This window comes from Camelus bactrianus, chromosome 3, assembly GCF_048773025.1.
Source record: "Camelus bactrianus isolate YW-2024 breed Bactrian camel chromosome 3, ASM4877302v1, whole genome shotgun sequence".
In the NCBI taxonomy this organism is placed as follows: domain Eukaryota; kingdom Metazoa; phylum Chordata; class Mammalia; order Artiodactyla; family Camelidae; genus Camelus; species Camelus bactrianus.
Genome location: NC_133541.1, coordinates 55,578,518 through 55,602,575, shown reverse-complemented (window position 1 = coordinate 55,602,575; position 24,058 = coordinate 55,578,518). Strand labels below are relative to the sequence as shown.

At 40.3% G+C, this 24,058-nt stretch overlaps 1 protein-coding gene across 2 annotated transcripts in view; it reads right to left on the bottom strand.

Annotated features, from left to right (window-relative positions):
• Positions 1 to 24,058, bottom strand: part of RASGRF2 (Ras protein specific guanine nucleotide releasing factor 2) — a 208,535-nt gene that overhangs the window by 144,208 nt on the left and 40,269 nt on the right. For both annotated transcript variants that reach the window (XM_010949238.3, XM_045512437.2), the window contains exon 2: positions 6,054 to 6,160. In XM_010949238.3, the coding sequence (XP_010947540.2) occupies positions 6,054 to 6,160 (107 nt within the window). The remainder of the gene's footprint in view (positions 1 to 6,053; positions 6,161 to 24,058) is intronic.

Genomic DNA, 24,058 nt, shown 5'->3' with positions numbered 1-24,058 from the left:
TGAGAATTATGTGAGTAGTAAATAAAGAGTATGTAACCATATAATCTATCTATCTATCTACGCATATGCAAATACGTAGGAAAACTAAACAGATTGTTACTAGTAAATACCTTTAGGCTGTAAGTGAGCTTGGGGAATGTCAGGGGAGGGAGGGAGGATATGAATGGAAACTAACTTTCACTCTCCACCTTTTTGCATTGTTTGGAGTTTCTTTTTTAGACGTGTATTTATATGTATTACTTGAGTCATTCAAAAATAAGTATTAAATATAAATGGAAAGTTGAGGTTATATAAGGAAAGAAAAGCTTGGAAAGTCCTTGCTGACTCAGGTGACAGCCACTTCAATGGGGTAGAGACAGAAACGTATCGCCAAGGGCTGAGAAGGGAGCAGGGGCTGGGACTAGAGGGAGAACCACAAAACCATTTCTCCCTGTAGTCCGGCAGCTAGAGGAGGGTGCAGGGCCACAAGAGGGGCTTTTCTGGTTTATTTGAAGAAGGGAGAGACTAAAGAGCATCAAAGAACGCAAGGAAAAAGTCAAGGTGAGTGGGATGAGGGAGAGAAGAGGCTCAGGGTAGAGATCTTCCTTGCATCAGAGATGGTCCTGGGGGGCCCCTCCTGCAGGGGAGCCCATGTGCATATGAGGATATGAACCATCTGCTCCGTGAGGGAAGACACAGGTCGCACTGCACTGTAAGCCAGATGCTGAAGGAAGGAGCCAGGTATTTGAAGCAAAAACTCTGTGAGGACCAGGAAAGATAACCGACAGGTAAAAGTATTAACAAAGGGCTGAAAATAAGAATGTTCAAACAAGGACCTACTGTATAGCACAGGGAACTATATTCATTATCTTGAAATAACATATAATGGAAAAGAATCTGAATATATATATACACACACACACACATAAATGTATAACTGAATCACTTTGCTGTACACCCGAAACTTAACACTGTAGATCAACTACACTTCCATTAAAAAAAATTTTTGTTTAAAGACAGTTCAAGCCTAACTTTCCCCTATAGAGAACAAGTTCTACCATCAACCAAGCCAGTCTTTCACAGTCCACAAACATAGCACCCCTTTTCTTTTGTGTTGCACTGTTCAAACTCTAAGGAAAAAAACGCTGAAGACTCTTTCATCGTGGCAAATCTGGAGGCAAAAGCCTGACAGACGTTCTTAGTAAAGAAATACAGGATCTCAAACAAACTTTTTAACAGGGGTAGTCTTACTGTTATAAGAAGAATACAAAACATGGCCTTGGGATTGCTTTGGGCTATAGCATCACTGCTCATTTATGATTTTCTAGCCCTGTGGTTTTGCTGGGATACATAAAGCATTTTCAGCTTTTCTATGTAATCTCTCTTCTGATTTGTGAGGGATTGCTCCTTGCACATTCTACCACGTGCTGATTTTATGGGGATGATATGATACACACAGTGGCCTTTAGTGTCGGACAGATTTTGTATTACATACTTTGCTCTAAATTAAGCCTCTATCCAAGTAAAGAGAATGAGGTTACAAGCATTTGTGTTTGGTGTAGTTACCATGGGGATGTGCATGTGTGTGCATGCGCATGCGCGCTGGGGGAAGTGGGGAAGAGACTGAGAAGGAAAGAGAGGGAGAGAGAGACTATGAACAGCACGCTGCCCCTGGCACATGTAATCAAAAAGACTACAGATAAAAGCAGACCCAAAAGGCTGGATTAGAGCTTTCTTTAGTGAACAAGAAGACAGGCCTAATTGAAAAATCTTATCTAGAGGATTAAATCTCTCCACTCATCAAGTTCAAAACTGGCAGGGTGAAGGAAAGGGCTATGTCAAGTCGAACTAAAGCCGACGTGAGCTTTATGGGATGGGAGCATACGCCCAATTCCTTGTTCTCTTGCAAATACCCTCCCTGTTGAGGAAAACCTAAGAGCCACCTGCCACAGGCACACAGCAAAGGGGGGAAAGAGCACTGAGGTAGGGTGTTGAGTTTCAGTTGGAGAAGTTGGAAAGCTGGCAGTAGGACCGTCTCAAACACTGAAAGTATAAGCCAGAGCTCTGCAGGGTGAGCAAAAAACCACACTCCCCTTGGTGTGGACAGCAGGCGTAACATTCTCCACGCAGCCCTGACCCTCATTCTCTCACACCTTACATACCAAGGCGCAGGGAGAGCCACCAGTGTGCGTGGTTCCCAACTGCCCCTTCCAGGAGATCACACCCTCCAACTTCCTGCAGAAGCCCTTCCTGCCAGCGCTCGTCATCTCTACCCCACAGCCCTGCTCTCACTCATCATCTCTCCTCCCAGGAAGTGACACCATTCAAGCTGGGGACCTGAGAGATGTGTGAGATGCCACCCTGGTCTAATACTGCCCACATCCAGGTGGTCACAAGTTCCTTTGAAGTCTACCCCTTCCTACTCTGGGACACCCTCCACCTACTTCTCTTCCCAACTGTCACAGACCAGGTTTTTCAGGTCCTATGCTCAGGCCAGAATGGGAAGAGCCTTGGTACCTCGTACATCTGGCTCCTCTTCCAGGCCATGACTACCTTCTGATTGCCGAGGCTCCCCTTGACTAGGGCTCCAGCAGATGAAACGTGGAGAACACTGATGTGGACGTCTTTTCAGCCAGTGAGCCCGAAAGACCCACAACCACCTGGATCAGTGTTTTTGACTGTCCTAACGTCTACAATTACGTCAACCATGGTGGACAGATATGGCCACGAGAACAAAGAAACATTAGGTTATTGGAAATGTCCAAGGTTCCATACCCAACTAGCAAACCATTTATAGAACAGCACAGACTTCATTACTATTAAAATATTCTGGCCTTACCTCATCCAGACAAAAACAAGACTGAGCCTTGCTAGCAGCTTCCCATGAACTGGTGCCAGTAATATGTGATGAAGTGATATTTTAAATGTGCCAGTTTTGAGAAATGTAGTTTCGAACAATTTCAAGCAAAACTGTAAAATAAGCTTCTTGGGCCAGGTCAAAGCTTCAAAATGAGAAATGTTAATTTCCACAAAGATGTCTTTTCTCAGGAAGAAAACATGCAACTTGACATGCCAGAAAATGACCTAAAGATCCTCTGAAGGCAAATTGGGGCAAGTAGATTTAGCTCTGAGGTACAAAAGCCAGCCTCAAGGATGTGATTTTCATGTACCAAAGATAGAACATCCAGGCCAGTACCGAGAAACATTTCAGGAAAAGAGCAATGATCAAGAGAAGGATTCTGCGCAGTCCCTGTTTCTATGTAGTATCTGCAGAAGGATCTGTAGCTCAGAAAAGAACTAGTCTCAGGCTAAAATAGTCATCAGTTAATTCAAAGCTCAGACTTAAAAAGAGGGATGAATAAAACCACAATTATTGAACATTGTCCATTAAAAAGGCAGCAGGACCAAATTAATGCCATCAGACCGTCCTCTAAAGGCAAAGTGTTTAGTCAACCAACCAGCTGTTTAACTAGCACAAGGCCACACAAAAGTGGCTGACAAATCCTATCTCTGAATCAGCTTCATTAACCTTCTGGCTCTGCTCATGTCTAAACAAAGTTAGGATGAATTTCACAGACCCAAGTTTACACCCAAAACTCAACTTAATGAAACTTCAATAAAAAAGTTATTATCTTCCCTGATTTAGAAAATAAAAATTTAAGAAGCATCTCAATGCAAAAAGTCAAAGATGAGAACTCAGGTATAAAGCAGTCAAATTAAAAGGAAATCATCAAAGAACCCAGTCCTGGACCTTAAGTCAAAGGAAAAGCAAATCTAATGGACCAAAAGTCAGGACATCAGGAAAAAAGATCAATTATTAACCACATATTCAAAGCCAAAAGAGAAGAGAATTTTCACCATTCGATTACCTAAGCCACTAAAGTGATTTCTAAAATCTATGGTTTTAGAATCTATGTCAGTGGTTTCCTGACAAGATCATGCAAGCCTTGGATTGAACGTATGTCAATCAACACCAAACAGTTACTGACCTAATTCCATAAATATGGCAAAATTTTCATGGTATACAAAAACACCTCTTACTTGAAATTTTACCACTTTTAAAGTAATTCATACTCTATTTGGTTCACCACAATATTTGCTTGGCAACTACAAAGGCATTTAGGCTACTAGCGATGTCTGGCTCTTCTGAAATGAAATAGATGAGCAATTACACATGTTTTAAATTATTTACTTCATTTTAACTCCCAGGTAGAAAGGAATAGAAATAGTCACAAAGATGGTGTCTGGAAATGACCCAAGGGCTCTACCTTGCCAGCTTGATATTTCTGTCACCTTTGAAGACCTGATCTTCCTCCACAGTGTGTCAGTCTGCATTAGTCCTAAGTCTGGAGCAACACCCTCAAGTAGAGACACCGAGAGCGAAGACAGCCGAACAGTGTGCCTGGATCACGATGTTGGCAAGCTGCCCTCGGAGGCCCCCTTGGAGAGCAGTATTTGGTCACCGACACTGTGCATCTCAGAGAAACATTTTGGAGGGGTGGAAAGAAAAGGAACTGAAATTTTTCACAAATAAACTACTCTCAGCTCTGACTTCACATTAATCCATTTTCATCTTTGAATTAGAGGAAGAGAAAAAGTAATAGAAGAGGGAAAGACTAAAGAAAAAAAAGAGACAGTAATGAAGAGAAGCACAAGAGACACTGGTTGAAGGTTCCCAAGTCAGGGAGATCTGGTTTTACATCCCAGCCCGGCCGTTGAACAACTTTGGCCAATCTGCTTAATCGTCATTAACCTCTGTTTTCTCATTTGTAAAATGGAGTTAATAATACTCTACTGGGTAGTCAGGAGGAATAAAAAAAGATAAGTATGTAATGCACTTAGCATGCTGCCTGCCAGGGAGCAGGTGATCAATGTAAAGTAGCTGAAGAAAGAAGAGCAGAGAAGGGAAAAAAGTCTCCAGGGTTCAAAAACCATCCTAAACTCACCGTTGACAAACACCTTATTCTCTTTATAATCAATCTGAAAACATTTCCTGATGATCTGCTACAGAATCAGCACTGTGCCATATTCAGAAATGACTGTGCCCTCATCCTCCTCCTCACTCTCAAGGAGCATCAATCCAGCTCAGGAAACAGAATCCAACACATGAAGTATGTAAAAAATAACCTGAATTGTCTCAAACCGTTAAACATTCCACATGTGGTACGGCAAGCGCTTCAGCCATTCAGAGAAGGGGGCCAGTGGGCACTGACTTGTCGGGGAGTGTCCGAGAGTGGGTGAATGGACTTCTAGGAGAAGCTGGGGGTAGGGAGTCATGTCCAGTAAAGAAAAAGTAATGTGTCCCAGCCTGAGTTTTGCTCTGAATCACCAGGGATCTGAGCAGAGACATGGAGTGAGGAGAGCCTGGGTTAAGGGCAGGACAGGCGAGCATGGGGCCATTAGAACCAAAAATGGACAGGACTACAGAACTGAGTATGAAAAATAAAAGAGAGGGGTCTGCCTGCATCCCTTTTGGACTTCTCATTCCCATTTAGGTTGAGTGTGCTCATTTCCACATCCCTAGTATTTCTCAGGAGGAAGCAGAAGCACACTCTTCTATTTCCCTAGGGAGAGGCTGGCGTCACCTTTCCCAGTAACCAGGCTGCACAGGGCAGGGCTTACAAGTGCAGGCTCGGCTGGGTCCGTGTCCCAGCTCTGCCACTCACTAGCGGTGCGACCTCAGGCAAGTAAACCAACCTCCCAGGCCTCAGAGTCCTTCTCTGTAAAAGAGGGGTAATTATGATATGCCTCTCACAGACTGTTGAGAGGATAAGTGAATCAATACATTTAACAAATTCCTTAACTGAGAAGCACTAAGAACAGTGCTTGGCACGTAGGAACAATTCCTGTGTTCAATAATTTTCATTATTTTTATTCTATCTATTACCTTTTATCTTTAGCTAGAATATATATCCACAGAAAGCACAAAGAATCATCTCACACAGGACTAAGAAGGCGGTACCAAGAGGAAACACATTTTGGAATTGCAAGTTCTTCCGAAACTACCACCAATGGTGAACCCCCAATGCAACACCCAGACAACCTAGGATCACACCGAGGATTTGCATCCATACCTGGCTTGGTGAATGGCCTCCATCCACTCTTTACCATCCTGCTCCTCCTCACAGCGCAGCTCTAGTGGTTTCTGACCCTCGTGGCCAAAAAGAACAGTAAAGTAATACTGGAAAGAAAAACAAAAAGTTACGTTTTATTTTTCAAGCACAACAACATAACACAGTAGTTTTCTACAAAGGGTATATATTTACAAAATGCATTCACATCACATAAATCATATTTCAAAATGTAATAATAACACTCCCAGTCCACTTGGCATTGACTCTGCACTAGAAGATACCACAGGTTGCATCTTATCACCCCTCAATGAGATTCAACTCACAGTATCTCCGATACAGAAAAGGTATTTGATAAAATCCTACACAAACACACAATTAAAATGCCTGGCAAGCCAGAAAGAGAAATTTCTGAGCCTGGTAAATGATATCCACCAAACACATACCACAAACATTTTACCTAATGATGAACTATTATAAGCAAACCTTCTCAAATCAAAAATAAGGAAAAAACAGCAATTATCATCACTTCTATTAACCAATTCTGTCTGGAGGGCAACATAGAAAAATAAAGGAAAAAAGAAATGGAAAACAAGGGAAAAAATCATTTTGCACAGATGATGTAAGTGTCTATATAAAAAATTCACTGAAAAACTATTAAGAACATCCAACAAAATTGCTGGATATAAAATCACTGTACAAAAATCTATTGCACTTTGGTACAGTATCAACAAATAGGAAACTTAACTTTGAAAACACTGCATTTGCAATAATAGCAAAGAAATATAAATAGCTGAAGAACTTAAGAAAATAAATGTATCACCTCTAAAGAGTAAATTAATCTGTCATTTTAATGTTTTCCAATAAAATGACCAACAGGTTTACTTTGGGTGGAATTTGACAAAGAGAATCTAGAATCTGAGCCAGGGACAGGAGAAGCTGTCACTTTAAACCAGTCTACTGGAGGCTAGACGTATTAATTACCAAACTGAGACTGTCTGGAAAGGAAATATAACTGGAGGACTTTTTTTTTATGAGAATGATCAGCAAATACACCAGGCCTGCCTAAGACTTCATCCTGGGGCACAAAAAGAACCAGCACCACACAGCTGCTCTGAGACGGAAAACCAAAGACAAAATCCAAGTTCTTTCTGACATCCTACCTTCCCACTGCTCCCCCCAAACTTCTGAGTATTCAATGTGACTGTTACATACTCATTTTCTTCAAATGAATTAAAAACCTCAGGACAAAAGCTTTTAATCTATAAAAAATATTGAATCACTATGTTGTACACCTGTAACTAATATATTATAAACCAACTATACTTCAATTAAAAAAAAAAAAAAACTTCAGGGCAATAATCCTAGAGATAGATTCCAAAAAATCCTAGCATTTTCAGCACAATTTTACAAACAAGGAAAAAATTGGCTAAGAGATTTCTCATGTTACCTGTGCATAAATCATCAGCCAAATGAGGACACACCTCAGATAATCCACCGCCCTTCCTCACGGACAGTCCTGAGCCTCATAAATGACAAGCTGTCTTTAATCCTTAAACCTCTTGTCTAGCCAGAAGCCTAACTGCTATGAACTAGGGGGAAATGCCACTGAGAATGGGAAAAATTCAGCTTAGCACTATATTCAGTGAAGCTCCATTTAAATTTGAGAGGAAAAGAGTCAAAACTCAACCAAATAACAGATCAGTGGCTTAAAGGGCAATCCTATAAGTGATGGCATTTCAGAAGCTGCTGGCTACCATCCAAGGGCAGATGCCCAGTCCAGGAAGAGGAAATACTTAATGAATCTGATGTCCCAAGGCTGCAACCAGCACCTCAACAGCAGCCGCTGCTCGGGAACCCAATTAAAAGCCACCTTTAAAAACCAGCAAGGTAGTCATACTAGCAGAGTACATCCAAAAGTTAGCCCATGTCTCGGGCCTAACAGTGACGGACAGTTTTGAGAAGTACAGGTTACGTATCCAGGACTTTGCTTAACAAATTCTGCTCGACCACAAATAATCAAACACCACCTCTCCATGTACCTGCAAATTATTCAACTTAAGCCACCCATCAAAAAGTTTTCTTTGTGCATTCTGGCCTCATTCTGATATGAGCTCAGTATGCCATGGATCTTCGTGTAGGACCTGAGGCTTCAGAGGTCCCCTTGGGAACCAAAAGCATCAGCGGTCACCCTCGATGGTACTCTGTGACCTCTGACCTGCCCCACAGCAGGAAACGAGAGGAGAAGTTCCAAAGTACTGGGTTATCATCAAGTACAAGGAAGAATTAAAACAGTGATGACCTTGTTTATGTCTTTACATGCAGCATCTACAGTGGCAGTGAGTTTCCCTTCTTTTTCTCCCTGGATAGTTTCATCTGGTCCCAAATCTGTTTCTCCAGGCAGATCCTCTCCCGGTGCGAGCCCCATATTTCTCCCATTAGCCAGCACTTCAATCATGTCCAAGACTGAATTCATTCATCACCTTCCTTCCCTCCCTCCCACCCCCTAATGCTCATCCTCCTTCCCCTGCCCTCACATCTATTCCTTCTCCCCTTGTGCTTTCTCTGCCACGTGTGTCTTTATCCAGCAGGGGCCCCAGCTAGGAACCCCAAACCCTCAACTTCCTCCTCTTATCAGCCCCACGTTTGGTTTCACCACTGCTCCCCCTGACTCTCTTCCGGCTTTTATCCCTCACTAGATTACTGTATCAGCTCTGTCACGGATGACAGATACAACAGGTTTGAAATACTTTCCAGTTGAGGTAGCTTTAATCTCACAGCTCATCTCTCTCCTTCCTTATATCCCGGCTGCTACTACAGCCCAAAGTGGGAGGTTAACAGCCTCTCTGGAAGGAGGACCGGAAGACCTAGGGGAAGTCTCAGTGAGTTGGGAACACAAGGAGAAAGGTGGAGAGGAGTGGCCGAAGTCGACAGAGAAAGCAGAAGGCAGCAGAGACACATATGGTACAGCTCCTTCCCACTTGGGCCTAAAGTCCCAGGAAGGGTGAGGATTTAAAACAGCAGATGACAAAGCCAAAAACTGAGAAGCCTCTGTACCACCTTCCCTTTGGAGCCCTAGAGAAGGTCATCTCACAGAATGGCCTCTTCCCCAACCCTTACCCTCAGGACAACATGAAGTGGTGACCCCTGGGTAGTGACCGTATCATGTAAATCAATAAAACTGGTGGCACACCACTTAAGTAAAGAAAGGGTCTATCCAGAGCCTCCCTAGCTTCCAAGTGGGGTGGACATCCCCAAGACTACCATGGAGGACTGGGGAGGGCAGGGGGCTAACAGACCTCTTGTGGGGGCAGGTATCAAACCCCAGAAAGAGCCATGGTGGTTTTATGTAAGCAAAATGGGCAACCAGGCCCTGACTGACCTGAGAATGGACTACAAGTCACAGCAGCCGCACACTTCAGCAACAGATGCCAAAAGGCAACTGCGGTGAAGCCAGAGTAATGCCAGACCCCAGTGAGCACCAGCAAGGACCGCCCGCCAGCCACACACACACACACACACACACACACACACACACACACACACACGATCTCAAGGACGTGTGAGCCACCCCTTACTGAGTCACCATCTTAGTGAGGCACAGAAAAAAGAATGAATTGCCTTTTACATGACTGGAGCAGACTGAATTTACTACTCTCAGCTAAATGCACGTTCTTTTTTCTCCACTTATTAAGTGAAGAGGGGGTCTAAAGGAGAAAGTCCGGTCAACTTCAGAAAAATATTTTCTTTGCACATCTAAGTATAGTGAGGATAAATCTGCAATCCTGCCTACAATCTTACCCAACTCCCTCCAGCCCAAACAGTGTGGCCAGAGTTCTTTCTAAAAGATAAATCTGAGCTTTTGTGTCTGTTTACAAACCCTCGCTGGTATTCGTAAACTTCTAAAGAGCAAATCTTGTGCAGGCTGAAAATACCCTTCACAAACTGGCCTCTTTCTCCGTTTTTAACCTCATTTCTGCCTTTTTCTTCCGATGTACGCCACGCTCCAGCCAATCAACCTGTCACTCCCCCAAGAAGACAAGCTCTTTCCTCAGCCTCATGCTACTGATAGAGCTGGGTCTTGGGAGTCATCAGACCTGGATGTGAATCCTGACTCCTCCAAGTGTGGTAACTCGGGTTAGGAGACCTTGGGCAAGTCATGTAACCTTCTGAGACTGAGTCTCCTCGTGGGCAAAATGAGGACAATGATATAGACCTCCCAGGATTGAATCAACTGACATGCAGTGCCTGGCATCCCAAAGGCACTTCACAAATGTTAATTCCCTTCTCTCTCAATGTATCTCTATGATTTTCTTCACCTCTAGTCCCTCCTCCACCTGCAAATTCTTACTGAACTTTCGTGACTCATCAGGAAGCATCAATTTCTCTAAGAATCTTTCCCAGGCACCTTCTGGCAAAAAGCAGTCACTCTCTCCTATGTTTCAGTAACCCCGTGCACAATGCTCACATAGCTTTAGAGTGTCCACGCATGTGTCTCTCTCTCTGCAGGACTTGTCCTTTTGTACCCTTGATCCTAGCACTGTGCTGGGCACACACCAATCCCAACAATGTTTGGTGAATAAATGATCATCAGTAAAGAAACATGAGCTATAATTAACCTAATAAATTTGCTTCAAACAGCCACACATGATAATCAAGGTAGACATCCAGAGAAAAGATTTTAAAAGACTCCTAAAGCTATCAAGTATATAGTTTTATCATAAGATGAAAGATAGAACATTATGATTATTTTCACAACCCACTAGAAGAGCAATAAGAACAGGCACTATAGTTTGGCAGGTTCACCAAAGGGTCCTTCCTCTTACCTACATTGACCATAAAATGCCAGAAAGACAACGTAACGAGCAGATTTAGTAAATTTAAATGTTCAGGGTCTTACTGGTATCTATTGTAGCTTTATATGAATTTTCATTTTTCAATTGTCTGGTTTTTATTATGAGTTTGCTGCTGTTTATGCTATGTGTTTTTGCAGAAAGAACAAATGTAACCCAATATGAGAACACAAGCTCACTCAAAACTCTGGTCCTTAAGCTTCTGCAAGTTAGAAACAAGTTTATAGGCCTAAGAGTGGCAACTGCTGGGGGATGGTATTACAGGACCACATCCACTTGCCACATTTCTGGATTGTTTGAATCATTTACAATAAACACATATAGCTATATAGCCAACAAAAATATGCCCATTCCATTTTTAAACTGTTTGAGCCATTTACAATAAACACATACAGTTAGATAATCAACAATAAAGATATCCATCGTTAAAACTATGTCTAGGTCTTTATACTACTACTTATATACCCAGAGAAAGTAAATGATGTTGGTCAAGTCAGTGATGTTCAAAAGAAAATTAAAAACCACTGTGGATTTTCTTAAAGTACATGGCAGAAAAATAATCTCTTTTTTACGTCTTATTACTGTGCCATATGTATTATTACTTTGATGGTACTTCGGGGTTTTTAATTATTGCATATGTTGTTGAAATTTTTCAGTTTTAGATTAAGAGAACTAAAACCAACCCTCTCTGCAGCCTTTGGGGCAGAAATTCCTCCTCGAGTCCTCCTCCTGCACTTGGCCCCTGTCTGGGAGGGCTGGGAGCCGCCCTACCGGAACTCGCCATGGTCTTCTCCTCTCTGGCCACAAGATTTCTGACCCTGCACCTCAAACACTGGATGGATAAAGAAATGGATGCCTCCCAAATGTTCCCGGCTTGGTGTCTTACGGACATGGGGCTAGTGATCATGATAACAGCAGCCTGGAGTGGCAGTGCCTCTGGGACCAGAGCATGCTCTAAAGCTGGGCAAAGCTCTTCATCTCCACCTGGGCTTTGGCGTCTGGGCTTCCTAGCCCCCAGGAATGTGAATAACACTACTGAGTGGCCCTCTGCCTCCCAGAGCCTATTTCTCCCTCAGCAGCCCCACAGGTTGCCATGACCATCAATCCCAGTCAGAAGGGAGACTCCAAGTGTCTCTGGATGCACAGATGGATGAAAACCATGGACAGCAATTCTCCTCTATGGTGCATTTTCAAAGCAATAACAAAGTCCATGCTCATGTCAATCTTGCTATGATTCATGGCCTCCTCCTCTTTCTCCCTTTTCCCTTTTCTTCTTTCTGTAAGTGCCTGTATCATGGAAACGAAATACATTTTAAATATCTAATATCTGATACAGTGGTAAGACTGAGCTTTATGTGCCCTCATATTAATTTGCACTCCCAGGGGTTTAACTTCACCCAACCTGACGACTATCTTTAACATTCACGGGAACTTCAATAAATGTTCCTGGCATGTGAGTGGCCCCCACGTAAGAGAAAAGGATCCCACCCCTGAGCCCAAGAGGCACAGACAGATCCTCTAAATGTGATTTGCTGCCGTCGCCCTGGCCGTGTGTGAGAGAGAGATAAGAGAAGACAGGCTGAAAATAACAGCAAGGTGGGCATAAAAAAGGGGCAAATACTTCATGTTTCTTGATACCATCTCCGCCCCTCCTCCCCCTGGCACTCCTACTCTTTTGTACTTCCTGACATTGAAATGTTACTTACAAGGGACTTCTCTGCCCACTGCATCTGGTCACCACTATGCCAGCGGGGGGACGGGGGAGGGGGGTGGCACTCACTGAACAAGAAAAGCCTGCAGCGTTATATCCTGGACCCAGCACCATCGGTCTCTAGAAGAGAAAGCATTTCACTCTCCTCCCTCAGTGACTGTTTTTGTATAGTGGGATCATTTCTTGACCACAGCTCTATCTCATGGGTACTTTTAGCTCCAAAGAAGATTTTGTGCAAATTAAAGGAGACAGATTTTCCAACCACTTTATAGACTCCATCTTTTCATATCATGGTTATATGTTGAAGCTCATTCTTTGTCGTTATGTGTCAAATCTCCCAACTACTTCCTCCAGGTCTTCTTAAGAACAAAGACCTGAGATGCTGAAGGCTTTCCCCCTCCATCTTGGTTCACTTCCTTTTGAACTCTGAGATTCAGAGGTCTTGCCGTGGGCACATTCGCTTCAGTACAAGCTAACCTCAGAAAGTCATGTCACATCTGATGAAGCAGTGTAGTTCAGCAGAAAGAGCCCCAGGCTAGAAGAGGTGACACCAGGATTCTGTTCTGCCTCCAGTGACACAGTGTGAACTCTGGCAAGTTCCTCTTGTGCTCAGTTTGTTCTTGGACCAAGTGAAGACAAGGCCACCTTTCCTCCTAACACCAGGGTGAAGATCAAACGCAGTAACACACATCAGCGTGTCTTGAAAAGCATGACGTGTGTCTTGTCGTTACTGTGGTGTGGGGACTGCCAGATCTCACCAGGAAACCAGTCCTCTCTAGTCTGCCTAGGACACCAGGCTTGTTCCAGCTCTGCAGAACTGAGTAATTTGAGTGTTCCTCCTGCTTTCTCCCCACTGCTTTTCTCAGATAAAAGTGCATGGGGAGAAAAAAGAAAAGAATGCATTATGATTATGATTATGATTATGAACCAACACATTGGGTTGTATGATTATGAACCAACACATTGGGTAATTAAGAAGAGGTCATACTGTTTTTTATTATGGTGGTTGTTTGTTGGTTGTTTTGCTCTTGTGGATTTTTTTTGCGGTCGTTTGTTAGCCATGATAAAAAGATTTCTAATTTTCCCAAAGGCTTAGAGAGGAGTTGTATTTTGAAGCTTCAATGCCATGCAAGAATTTGCTGAATGATTTGTCCCAACAGAAGCCAACACATAGACTGTAAATTTGAAACTATGAATAAAACAGAGTATTAGCATGCATAAAATCCACCCTCTGCTACAGTATTAGCGTTTAAGAACTGCCTCAGAATATATTCTTCTATTAAACATATTTAAATGGACAAGAATTTAGCTTAGAATTCAGCTCAAGGAGTAAAAGTTTAACTGGCTCCTACTCTGGTTTTCTACCACAATAGGAAAAATACATTATGTCCGGCTTCCAAATTTCACAAAGAAGTAAGTCAAATTAAACTGTACCAAGGTGGTCAGAAAACCTGTCATTTTAAGAATGGCTAAAAGAACTTGGTATATTTGGTGATTCTTCAAATCTTTGAAAGGTTATCACATAAAAATTGGGACAGAGAAACTCATCAACCAAGGGATCTGAGCTCCCATAAATCACCAGGCATAATGAAATTTATGAAAAGGGAAGCATAAAATACATGGTGGCTTAAGTCATCACCCCTGGCTTGCAGGAAAAGCAATGATTCCTCTCCAGGTTTTGTTACCTTCTCATACAAATGCCTGTCTTCCTCTTGTATTCCCACTTCAGAAAGGCACAGATGTTACTACATTTGATCTATGTGATTGGCTTCACTCTGTCTCCAATCCTCCTGTTTATTTATTACCTATAGAGAGAGAAGTTTACTACCTATACAGAGAAACATCTAATTCCCACTGAGCAGCCTCGAGCCACTGACTGAGCACACCTGTGAATTCAGTCACCATTGTCACAGCCTTCTCTTACAGCAAGGCAACTAAACTTTCTCACCACTCCAATGTCCATTCTACCCTCCCCTCTCCTGAATTAACCCGGAACCTCCAACTTCTCAGGAAACTCCCCAAATCTTTTTACTTCTTGCCATCTTCATCACTTTCTCATTTCACCCATTGGTTTTACTTATTTTCCATTTGCCAACCACATTCACATTTGTGTAAAAAGTACGTTTAATGAAAATGTATGCTGTTCATATCTGGCTTAGTTAGTACCACTTAGCAGAGAAGAGAATACTTCGACACAAAGACTTGAGCAAGTGTTAGAGTTCCCCTGCTGATGCAAGGAAATTTTTTGAGGTGCTCTGTCAAAGAGGGACCATGGTTATGCCAGAAAAAAAAAATGAGCAGGAAAAATATGTATAATGAGATAGACTTTAGATTTCTCCCGTGTAGCTCCAGAAGGCACAAATAGGAATAATAGGCTAAGGTTAGAGATTTTGCTGTTCAATACCTCAGTTTTTATTGCATGGCAAGTTACCAAAATGGGAATAAAAGAAAATACATGTCTAAATAAAGAAAAAATTACTGCCTTTCAAGAGGGGAAGTCTTTTATGACACTGTGCCCGGTTTTTATTGATAATAATCAGTTACACTTATCAAAGTAACTAAGAACCACTGTTGCATGGATGGTTTTTAATCAGAAGCATTGAGTTCATAACATTACAAAAATGACAGAGGCCTTTGAAATGTTTCATTTTTTACATTTTAAGTGCTAACTATTCAGCAATAATTATTAGCACTTAATTTATCGAGCAAACCTCAAAGATGGAAGCCCTAATAATATTAATCAAAAAATAATGATCAAATTATCATATATAGCCAAGATGGCATCGCTCACAAAGCAAAAACTGGATAATATAAAAGGATCAATTCACATATTTAATAAATAAAGAAGTTTTCTAAATCAATAAGAAAAAAGCCAAATATCCTAATAGAAATGTGGGGAAAGGAATAGACTATTCATATGCCTACAAACAAAACAAAAAACGATACAAATAAGTGTAAATATGAAAAAGAAATGCATATTAGTACATTAAGACTATTTTTTCAAATTGAATGTTTCTAAATAATAAAATCCAGAGTTAGAAAGTGTAATGTGCTGATTAAAATAAAAATGGTTACAGACTTTGTGGAGATGGTTGGCAATTTGTATCACAGACTTTAAACTATTCCCGGTTTTTATATAGGAATCTATACTAAGGAAATCATTAAAAATACATTCAAAGACTGATGTCCAAGAATGCTTGTAGCATCATTAATAATAAGTGTCCAACAATAGAGTACAAATTAAATAAATTATGAGATACTTAAACTGGAACATTCTGAGCAATTAAATTAATAATCACGCTCTGTAAGAATATTTTCAAGCTAGCCCTTGAACTATGCATACACAGGAAAAATTCCAAGGAACCCTGTGAAAAAAGGTAAGAGCTAGAAAACTGAAAATACTGATCAAAGATTTCAGCTACTACCCAGTACAGGAAGACAGAGTTTAGAGACTGAGCTGGCCAAATAAACTGCTTATTAGAATAAAAATGAACATTCTTCAAAGGAAAACACAGAACCTCCTCTTTAAATTATATTATCTGGTCCAGTCTACACTGTAAGATTAGTAGAAAAGCAACAGCAGGAAAACTAGAGCCATAATCATGAGAAAATATGACACAGGTGTTGGAATTAGCAGACAGTATTTCAAAGCAGCTATTAAAAATCTGTACAAAGACAAAGGAAAAGATATAATGAGAACACAGATGGGGAATCTCAGCAGAAAAATGTAATTCTAAAAAAGGACCAAATGGACATTTTAGAACTGAAAAGTATAATAAACTGAAAAAATTAAATGGATGAACATAATTGCAGATTAGAGACAGCTGTTTCCAATGAAAGAGTAAAAGTAGTAAACCTGTCACAAAGAAGACAGTCGATCTCCTTAATAAATGGTACCACGTGAAGACTCAGTGTTGACCTCTGCTGCTATCAGTCTGGACATTTAGCACAACAATACCTACATCAGTCTTAGTAGGAATGAATCTATGCTGTTGGGCCAGTGTGTAGCCTCCTTCTCTGCCACAATGGTCATTTTGTTCATATGCTCATTGTGTCAGCACTGGGGTGACCAATGACAGGCATTTACCTGAAATAAAGTGGCCCAGTCAGTTTGTCGATTTGGTTTAGTGTCAAGCAAACTGCCTGTTAGGAAAAAAAAAAAAGAAGAAGAAGAACATTCTGCAGAAGAAAATAATAGAATCCAGAGTCTTTAAATCTCTCTACTGGATCCTGCAGCAACTGTCACATTTGGGACCCACTCCTATTTGTCTTTCCACATGCTTCTATGCAGGCCTTGCTGTCCCCAAACTTCTAATTCTTTTCCTTTCAGGTCTTTGATGCCAGCCAGAAGACTCACTACATCCTGTTAAATCTGTATATATTTGAACTTCAGACCACTTCTCTTCCCACACAAAGTTGATGGCAAAGTGCATGACCTGATTAACCACCCATTGGGAGAATTTCTCCTTATCACAGACTTTCAAGGCCATTTTCAGCTGACCTATCCACAACCCAAGCTTTAGCTTTTCTCTTTTCCTTCGTCTGGTTGTATAAGATCCCTCACAGAGCCACAAGCATTAGCTGAGAAAGGGGTGCTCGTGTAACGGTGGTGGATGCCATGGAAGTAAAGAGTAAAAATTGTGTGTCAGAGTTGTCCCAGACCAGGCTGAAATGACTGTATCTTTATACCACTGCCTCATTCAGTCACTGAACAGGGGCTGCCTCAGGAAGGGTGTAATCTTGAACAAGGCAGCTCTGCAGCTGTAGTAGACTCTGAAGGATCTCACAGCTAGAGGTTGTCTCCTGACCAACTCTGCAGCTGGGCAGCAACTCCTTCTTTGAAGGAGGATCTGTTTGATGCACCTCCATGTCTACCAACTCCCAAATGTCCATCAACAGCTGAACAAACAATATGTGGTATATTAATACAATGGAAAACTATTCAGCAAGAAATAAACAACTGCTGATACTTAAAGAAACATGGATGGGTGTCCACTTTACGGTGGAGAAGGCTAGTAGATACCACCATAACCAAATGAATAAGGTTAAGAAAAATTATGAATTCATACATATGGAGAAAGGGAGAGAGAGAGAGAGAACATAAATGGGGCAAAATAATCATACCTAGTGAATCCGGGGAAAGGACCTACAGGAGTTTTTTGTACTACTTGCAATTTTACTGAAGTTTGAAATGATAACAAAATTTTAAGGTTTTTTTTTAAGTTTTTTAAGTTTTTTAAGGTTGCTAGAAGGCAAATTTATAGTCATAACTTCAGTTATCTGAGGATCTGCTGTAAAAGTTCAGTTACATTGTAATATCTCCATTGACATGGAAAAAGGTCAACAATTCAAAAAAAAGCAAGATTTAGAGCAATAGGTGGAATGCAATTAACCATTTACTCTAAAAGAAAAATAAATATACATAACATCTGTTTTTTAATTTATAGTATGTATGTTTGTAAATGGAAAAAGAAGTACACTGAAAATACAAACTAAATGAAGAAAATGTAAAAGCAAATCCCATCACCCAGTAATTTTACTTCCTAGAGAAACACTCATGTGGCTCAAAGAGCATATACAGGATGTTCATTGCAGTATTGTCTTAAGAGCAAAAAAAAAAAAAAAAAAAAAAAAAAAGGGATAACAATCTACATATCTATCAATAAAAGGATAGCTAGATACACTATAGCAAACCATGAATAAGTATTTTAAAAGAATGAGTTCTACATGACCCGACATTTATAGGAAGGGCAATACAGAATTGGTAACATTTATGAAAAAGTATTAATAAAAATAAGTGGTAGGAATCAAACCAAAATGTTAACAGTGGTTACCCCTTAGTAATTATTATCTTCTTATTTATACACTTTATACATTTTTCAAATTAGCCATAGTGAGCATATACATTTTAAAGAAATATAAATAGTCCTATGTATGGTGAAGATTTGAAAAATACTCAGGTTCAATTAGACACTTTCCTGCTTTAAAACAAACAGATACACTGAAACATTACAATGTGAAAAAGAGGGTTACATAGTATGCATTTATTTATAAGCAGAAAAATGTACAACCAATTGCTGGAAACATTTATGTAAATAAAAGGACTTGGAGCACATCTGGTGAACACACCTGGTTATTAAAGGCCAAAGGAGCAGGATTAGGAAGGGAGCTTAAAATGTTGCCTGAGTGTGAACTATTAATGATGGTTTTGCTGGGCCTCTTTCCCAAAAATACTTTTAATATTCCAAATACATTTTCACTTCATTTGCTGGTAGCTGAAAACTTAAAGCTGTCAGATATTTAAAAGAAAATGACAGTCTCAAATCTCCACAATCAGAATGGCTAAGAATATCAAACTTCAGTCCTGGAAAAGAAAATTCACACATGCATATGTGCATTAGCTAGAGCTTTATATGTTTGCTGCTTCTCCAAAAATCCTCAAAAAGCTAAACCTGCTTAAATTCTCCAAAGCAGTATGTCTTTAATTTACGGCACACTCTGATTCCTCTTTAAGGAATACATAACAAATAATTTGGTCTGTGCCTTATGCATTTGATTTTTTTTTTTAATTGTGAACATACAAGCTAAATGTCACGGCTTTTGTCTACCACCTATGCACAGTTATTTATCCCTGGTGAAAAAAGGTTTATTTTTTGCCCATGAAAATGATCACATAAATCATTTAAATAAAGAAAATATGAAGAATTAAAATTAGAGGGAGACATTTGTCTATAATCCCAACATCATCCAAAGACAACCACTGTTAAATTTTGAGGTATTTCAGTCCATTCTATTTTCTAAGAGCTGAATAATACAGTTGAGGTTATGGGGCATATGCAATGTTATTTCAGTTTTTTTCAAGTTACATGATAACCTAAATTTGTTTCCATGTTATTTATAATGTGGTAAACATTTATAAAAGCCTGGAATAACATTGCACAGAGAGGATATCCTACAATTTACTTAAATGTATTTGCCTATTTTTGAAACATTTGGAAGGTTTTCAAATATTCCTCATAACATTTTGGTACACAAAATTTTCAGTTTGAATTTTGAGTTAGTCCATTGGTTGAGATTCTCAAGAATGGATAAAAGATATGAAGATTTTGGGGCTTTTTAAAACTTGATTTTTGATTTTCTTTAGGGATCTTTGCAACACGTTTGCCAAGGTGGCTGCACCTGACAGGCGTGACATCAGCTACTCAAATGATACTCACACTGCAATTCCAGCAACTGAGTGGCCCCATTTGTGATACTAAAATTGGAAATTATAAGCAGTTGAATATCCTACCCTTTAGGAGCTGACATGTTCAGGGGAGCGTCTTTAACCTGGACAGCATATGTGTCTGGGCATAATAATAGCTAACGTCTATTCAGTGCTTAATATATGCTAGGCATTGTACTAAGATTCCTCCTGTATTGCTTCATTTAATTCTCACAATAACTCCATGATTTATTCCCATTTTACAGATGAGGAAAGAGGCTTAAAGAAGCATGACAGTCATCCCCAAGCCATCAAGACGTGCGCTAAGCTGTAGGCCCAGGAGTAGTAATGTACTCACATTCATCCACACACACTGTTTTCTAGTCTCTGTTGTGAAAACTTTACATGTGGCAAAGTTGGCTGGGTCATACGAGTCTAAAACCCAGGACCCTGACACGGAGATCTACTCTGCTGAGTAAACTCACCACAAAAGGATGGACCACATGGGAAGGAAGAAATAGATAGGCTGAACCTGGATAGACAATAGGGATGTCCAGAAAACAAATTTCCCCAAATCATCAAGTCTACACAGTTCTACACCTGAATTTTATAATGCTCCCATCCTCACTCTTTATCTTTATATCAACAGCCTAAGACACAGCAGGTGCTTCAAAAAGAAAGGAAGGAGGGAAGAAGGGAAAAGAGAAAGAAATATATAATGAATTTCTTCCTCTCTCTTTATCAACCATCTTATTTTAGAGTGTCATGCTGGTTAAGTTTTATACACACATGCACATATATACACAAACCACTCTTCAGTCTTAAGGACATTACTATTCAGCTAAAGAGCTAAATTAGGCACTCATAAAACAACTGAAGAACACTGTAAGATTAAATAATAGTGCAAGGTGTGTCAAAGTGCGAAAATAAGCTGTATGAAAATGGCAACTATCATCATTCACCTTTTCAGATCATTAGACATTTGAGATAGTTGCTCCTGTATATTAGACCATGCATCCTGATTTTGGCCTACAGGGAATAGTTACTATAGATGAAGACAATAAATGCTATCAGAGATCACTGCAGAAACAGATCAAAATGCAACTGAGCCGCTGCCCAAGGCTAAGTCCCAGAGGACGAGGGCATCCAGAAAGGACGATTGAGAATACAGAAAGAGTAAGCGTGAACAGACTGTCAGATACAAGGCAGAAATCTCCTGTTGGATGGTACCAGGGAAGCGTGGGGCCTCTAGAACCTCTCCATTACTGCCACTGCCATGGGATGTGGACAGTCCGTTGCTCTTTCCACTCAAGTCTCCATCCCCTACTCACCCCTCCCAAACAAGGGGCCCCATCTGATCGGCTTGCTCAGCAGTTCACAGTCAGTGGGCTGGTTTTCCTCTGTAGGTGGGGTCACTGCTTTAAAGAACAACACGCAGTCACCCTTCTCTAGTCACCCTACTCTTTCGGTTGAACAATTACGGGAGTAAGGTTAGCAGTCATCATGGAGAGGCAGGTGATCCTAACAGTTGCCTTTGTTGGTCCTCATGCCAGCCTCCTTGGGTTCCGGTCCTGTTAATGTCCCTTATGAACTTACACATCCTTAGGCAAGTTGCTCAATTTTTGCATCTAAAAATGGAGGTGATTGTTTTACCTACCTCAGACAGTTATTGTGAAAATTACATGAGTTCTCACAAGTAAAGAATCTGGGATTAACAGATACACATTACTATATATAAAATAGATAAACAACAAGGACCTACTACATAGCACAGGGAACTACATTCAATATCTTGTAGTAACCTATAATGGAAAAGAATCTGAAAATACAAGTGTATCCGTATGTATGCATATGTATAACTGAACTGCTTTGCTGTACAACTGAAACTAACATTGTAAATCAACTACACATCAATAAAAAAATAAAATAAAATAAAAAGAATTTAGGTACACAGAGCTATTTTACTAACAAACTTGGGTTTGCCTTGCTCCTTATTTGCAAAGCCTGAAGACACAGGTCCAGACTCAAGGGAAATATAAAGTTCCTCTTTTCTTTTTCCATTCAGTATATATATTTTTATTGAAGTATAGTCAGTTTACAATGTTGTGTCAATTTCTGGTGTACAGCATAATGCTTCAGTCATACATGAACAAACATAGTTCCTTACACTGTATAGCACAGGGAACTATATTCAATATTTTGTAGTAACTTACGGTGAAAAAGAATATGAAAATGAAACTCCTCTTTCAATGTCAAGCTCAGGCCACGCTGTCCTACATAGCCAGAGGGTGAGGTGTGCCCAGATTGATAAATTGGCCTTTGTCTCTCATTTGACTGGATATTCCTCTACATGTGGTCCATTAGTGAGAACCTCAGAGGAGAAAAGAAACAACTCCCTAACAAAAGGATTGTTAAGGTTGCATCAAGTAATTTCCCACATTTTAAAGAGCCACAGAAACTATAGGAAATAAAATTAATTTTATCCCATTGGCAATAGAGATTTATTATATTTTCTTGGACTGGGACCATGAGACAATAAAAGGTGTATTTTATAAGAATTAACCTTGCAATCATACACAACCTTTTGCAGAAAGTCTCTGTATCCATTCAAACCAGGGTTTTTAAAGGTTAAAAAAAATATTCAGTACTTACAATTTTTTTTCACATTTCCTAGCTAGATTTTTTTCAGCCATATTTTTAAGGACTCTGTACACAGTACTGAATTTCATCAAAGAACTGTGACTCTGACCTCTTAAATCACAGTGCCTGACATATAGTAAGTGCTCCATGATGCTGACTGAATAAATACAAAACAATATTTACTATAACCAAAAGGACACCGTGAAAAAAGTTGAGTTTGACAGCACAAGATGAAAAAAAAAAAAGGGAAAAAGAGAGTGAGGGAGAATCTACCCAGCTAACTTCCACCACAGTAAGCATTAGGGGCATCCTGGAAACCGACATTGGAGCTCTCCAAAGGTGCATGGGACCAGTGGTGAAGGGATGCTCCAGTCTCAGAGCCCAGCTTGAGAAAGGTTCAGGGAAGGAGTGGACCTCTGCACCCCAGGGAAGAAGGGCCGGCTTCACTGTACGGGACCATCTCTCAGGAACCAGAAGAGATCAGTGTAAATTCTCAGGTCGCTGAGCCTGAAAACCAGCAAGTAGGCAAAAGGAAACTCAAGTTCAACCTTCCTCCCAACAAGAGAAAGAATCTTGGGAGCGTGTTTTCTGGGAAGATTTGATCAACTTGAAACCAAAATCAGAAACTTTTTGAACGAATTACGACGTGGAAAAAAAAAATAAGCACATGATTTTGACGGCATCTAAATCAGTCAAAATACAAGAGGAGGAAATGGATTAGCTGCTCCGAGGTATGAAACTACAGATTTTAATTCATTTACAGCTTCATCTCTGTCTACTGTGTACAAATCTTTCTACTGACTACTCTGACTGGAACACACTTTAGGGAACACCTTTCCACTCTTAAAACTGTTGTGGCTTTGACAAAGCCATTGAAATAAAGAGACTTCCACTTTCAAAGGTCCTTCAATCAGAATAAGAAGCCTCACAGAGAAATCAAGAGCCTGAAGGGCAATCAAAACAGGGTCGCAACAGAAAACTGTAAACGGGGTATGATTTCAGCTCAGTAAACAACGAAACAACCTAAAGTGCAAAAAACTGACAGGAAATACCCAAAAATGTTAACATAAATGCCGTTGTGCAATACAAATTTAAGTAATTTTGGTTTTATAGTCATCCAGGTTTTCTAAGGAGCATTTACTTGTTTTTATTGAAAAACATACAAACATTTTACTAATAAAATATTAAAGGCCAAGTTTTTTTCAAACTAGGAAACAAAAAAAAATAGCATGTAAGGACTTCAATGAGGTGTGGTTTATTATTTAGACCTCCCTGGAAATAGTTTCTTTCGTATCTTGAAAGCCTTTTATTATCATTCAGGAAATTTTTTTTTAACTTGGAAGGGAACTTAAAGATTGTCTGATAAAAACTACCTTGTTCTACAGCTGAGGGAACAGTGAATTTCCTAACAAATGGTCAATCAGGGGCAGACCTAGAACTCTGACCGACAATTCCTGCCTCCTAAGCAGTCTTCTCTCCAGCATTGAGCCTATTTCACTGAGGAAAGTGCCCTTTCCCCTTTCTAGACAGGAAGAAAAAAGCACTGCAAAATATAATATCTCTCCACACCTAGGTACATACCCAAGAGAAATGAAAACAG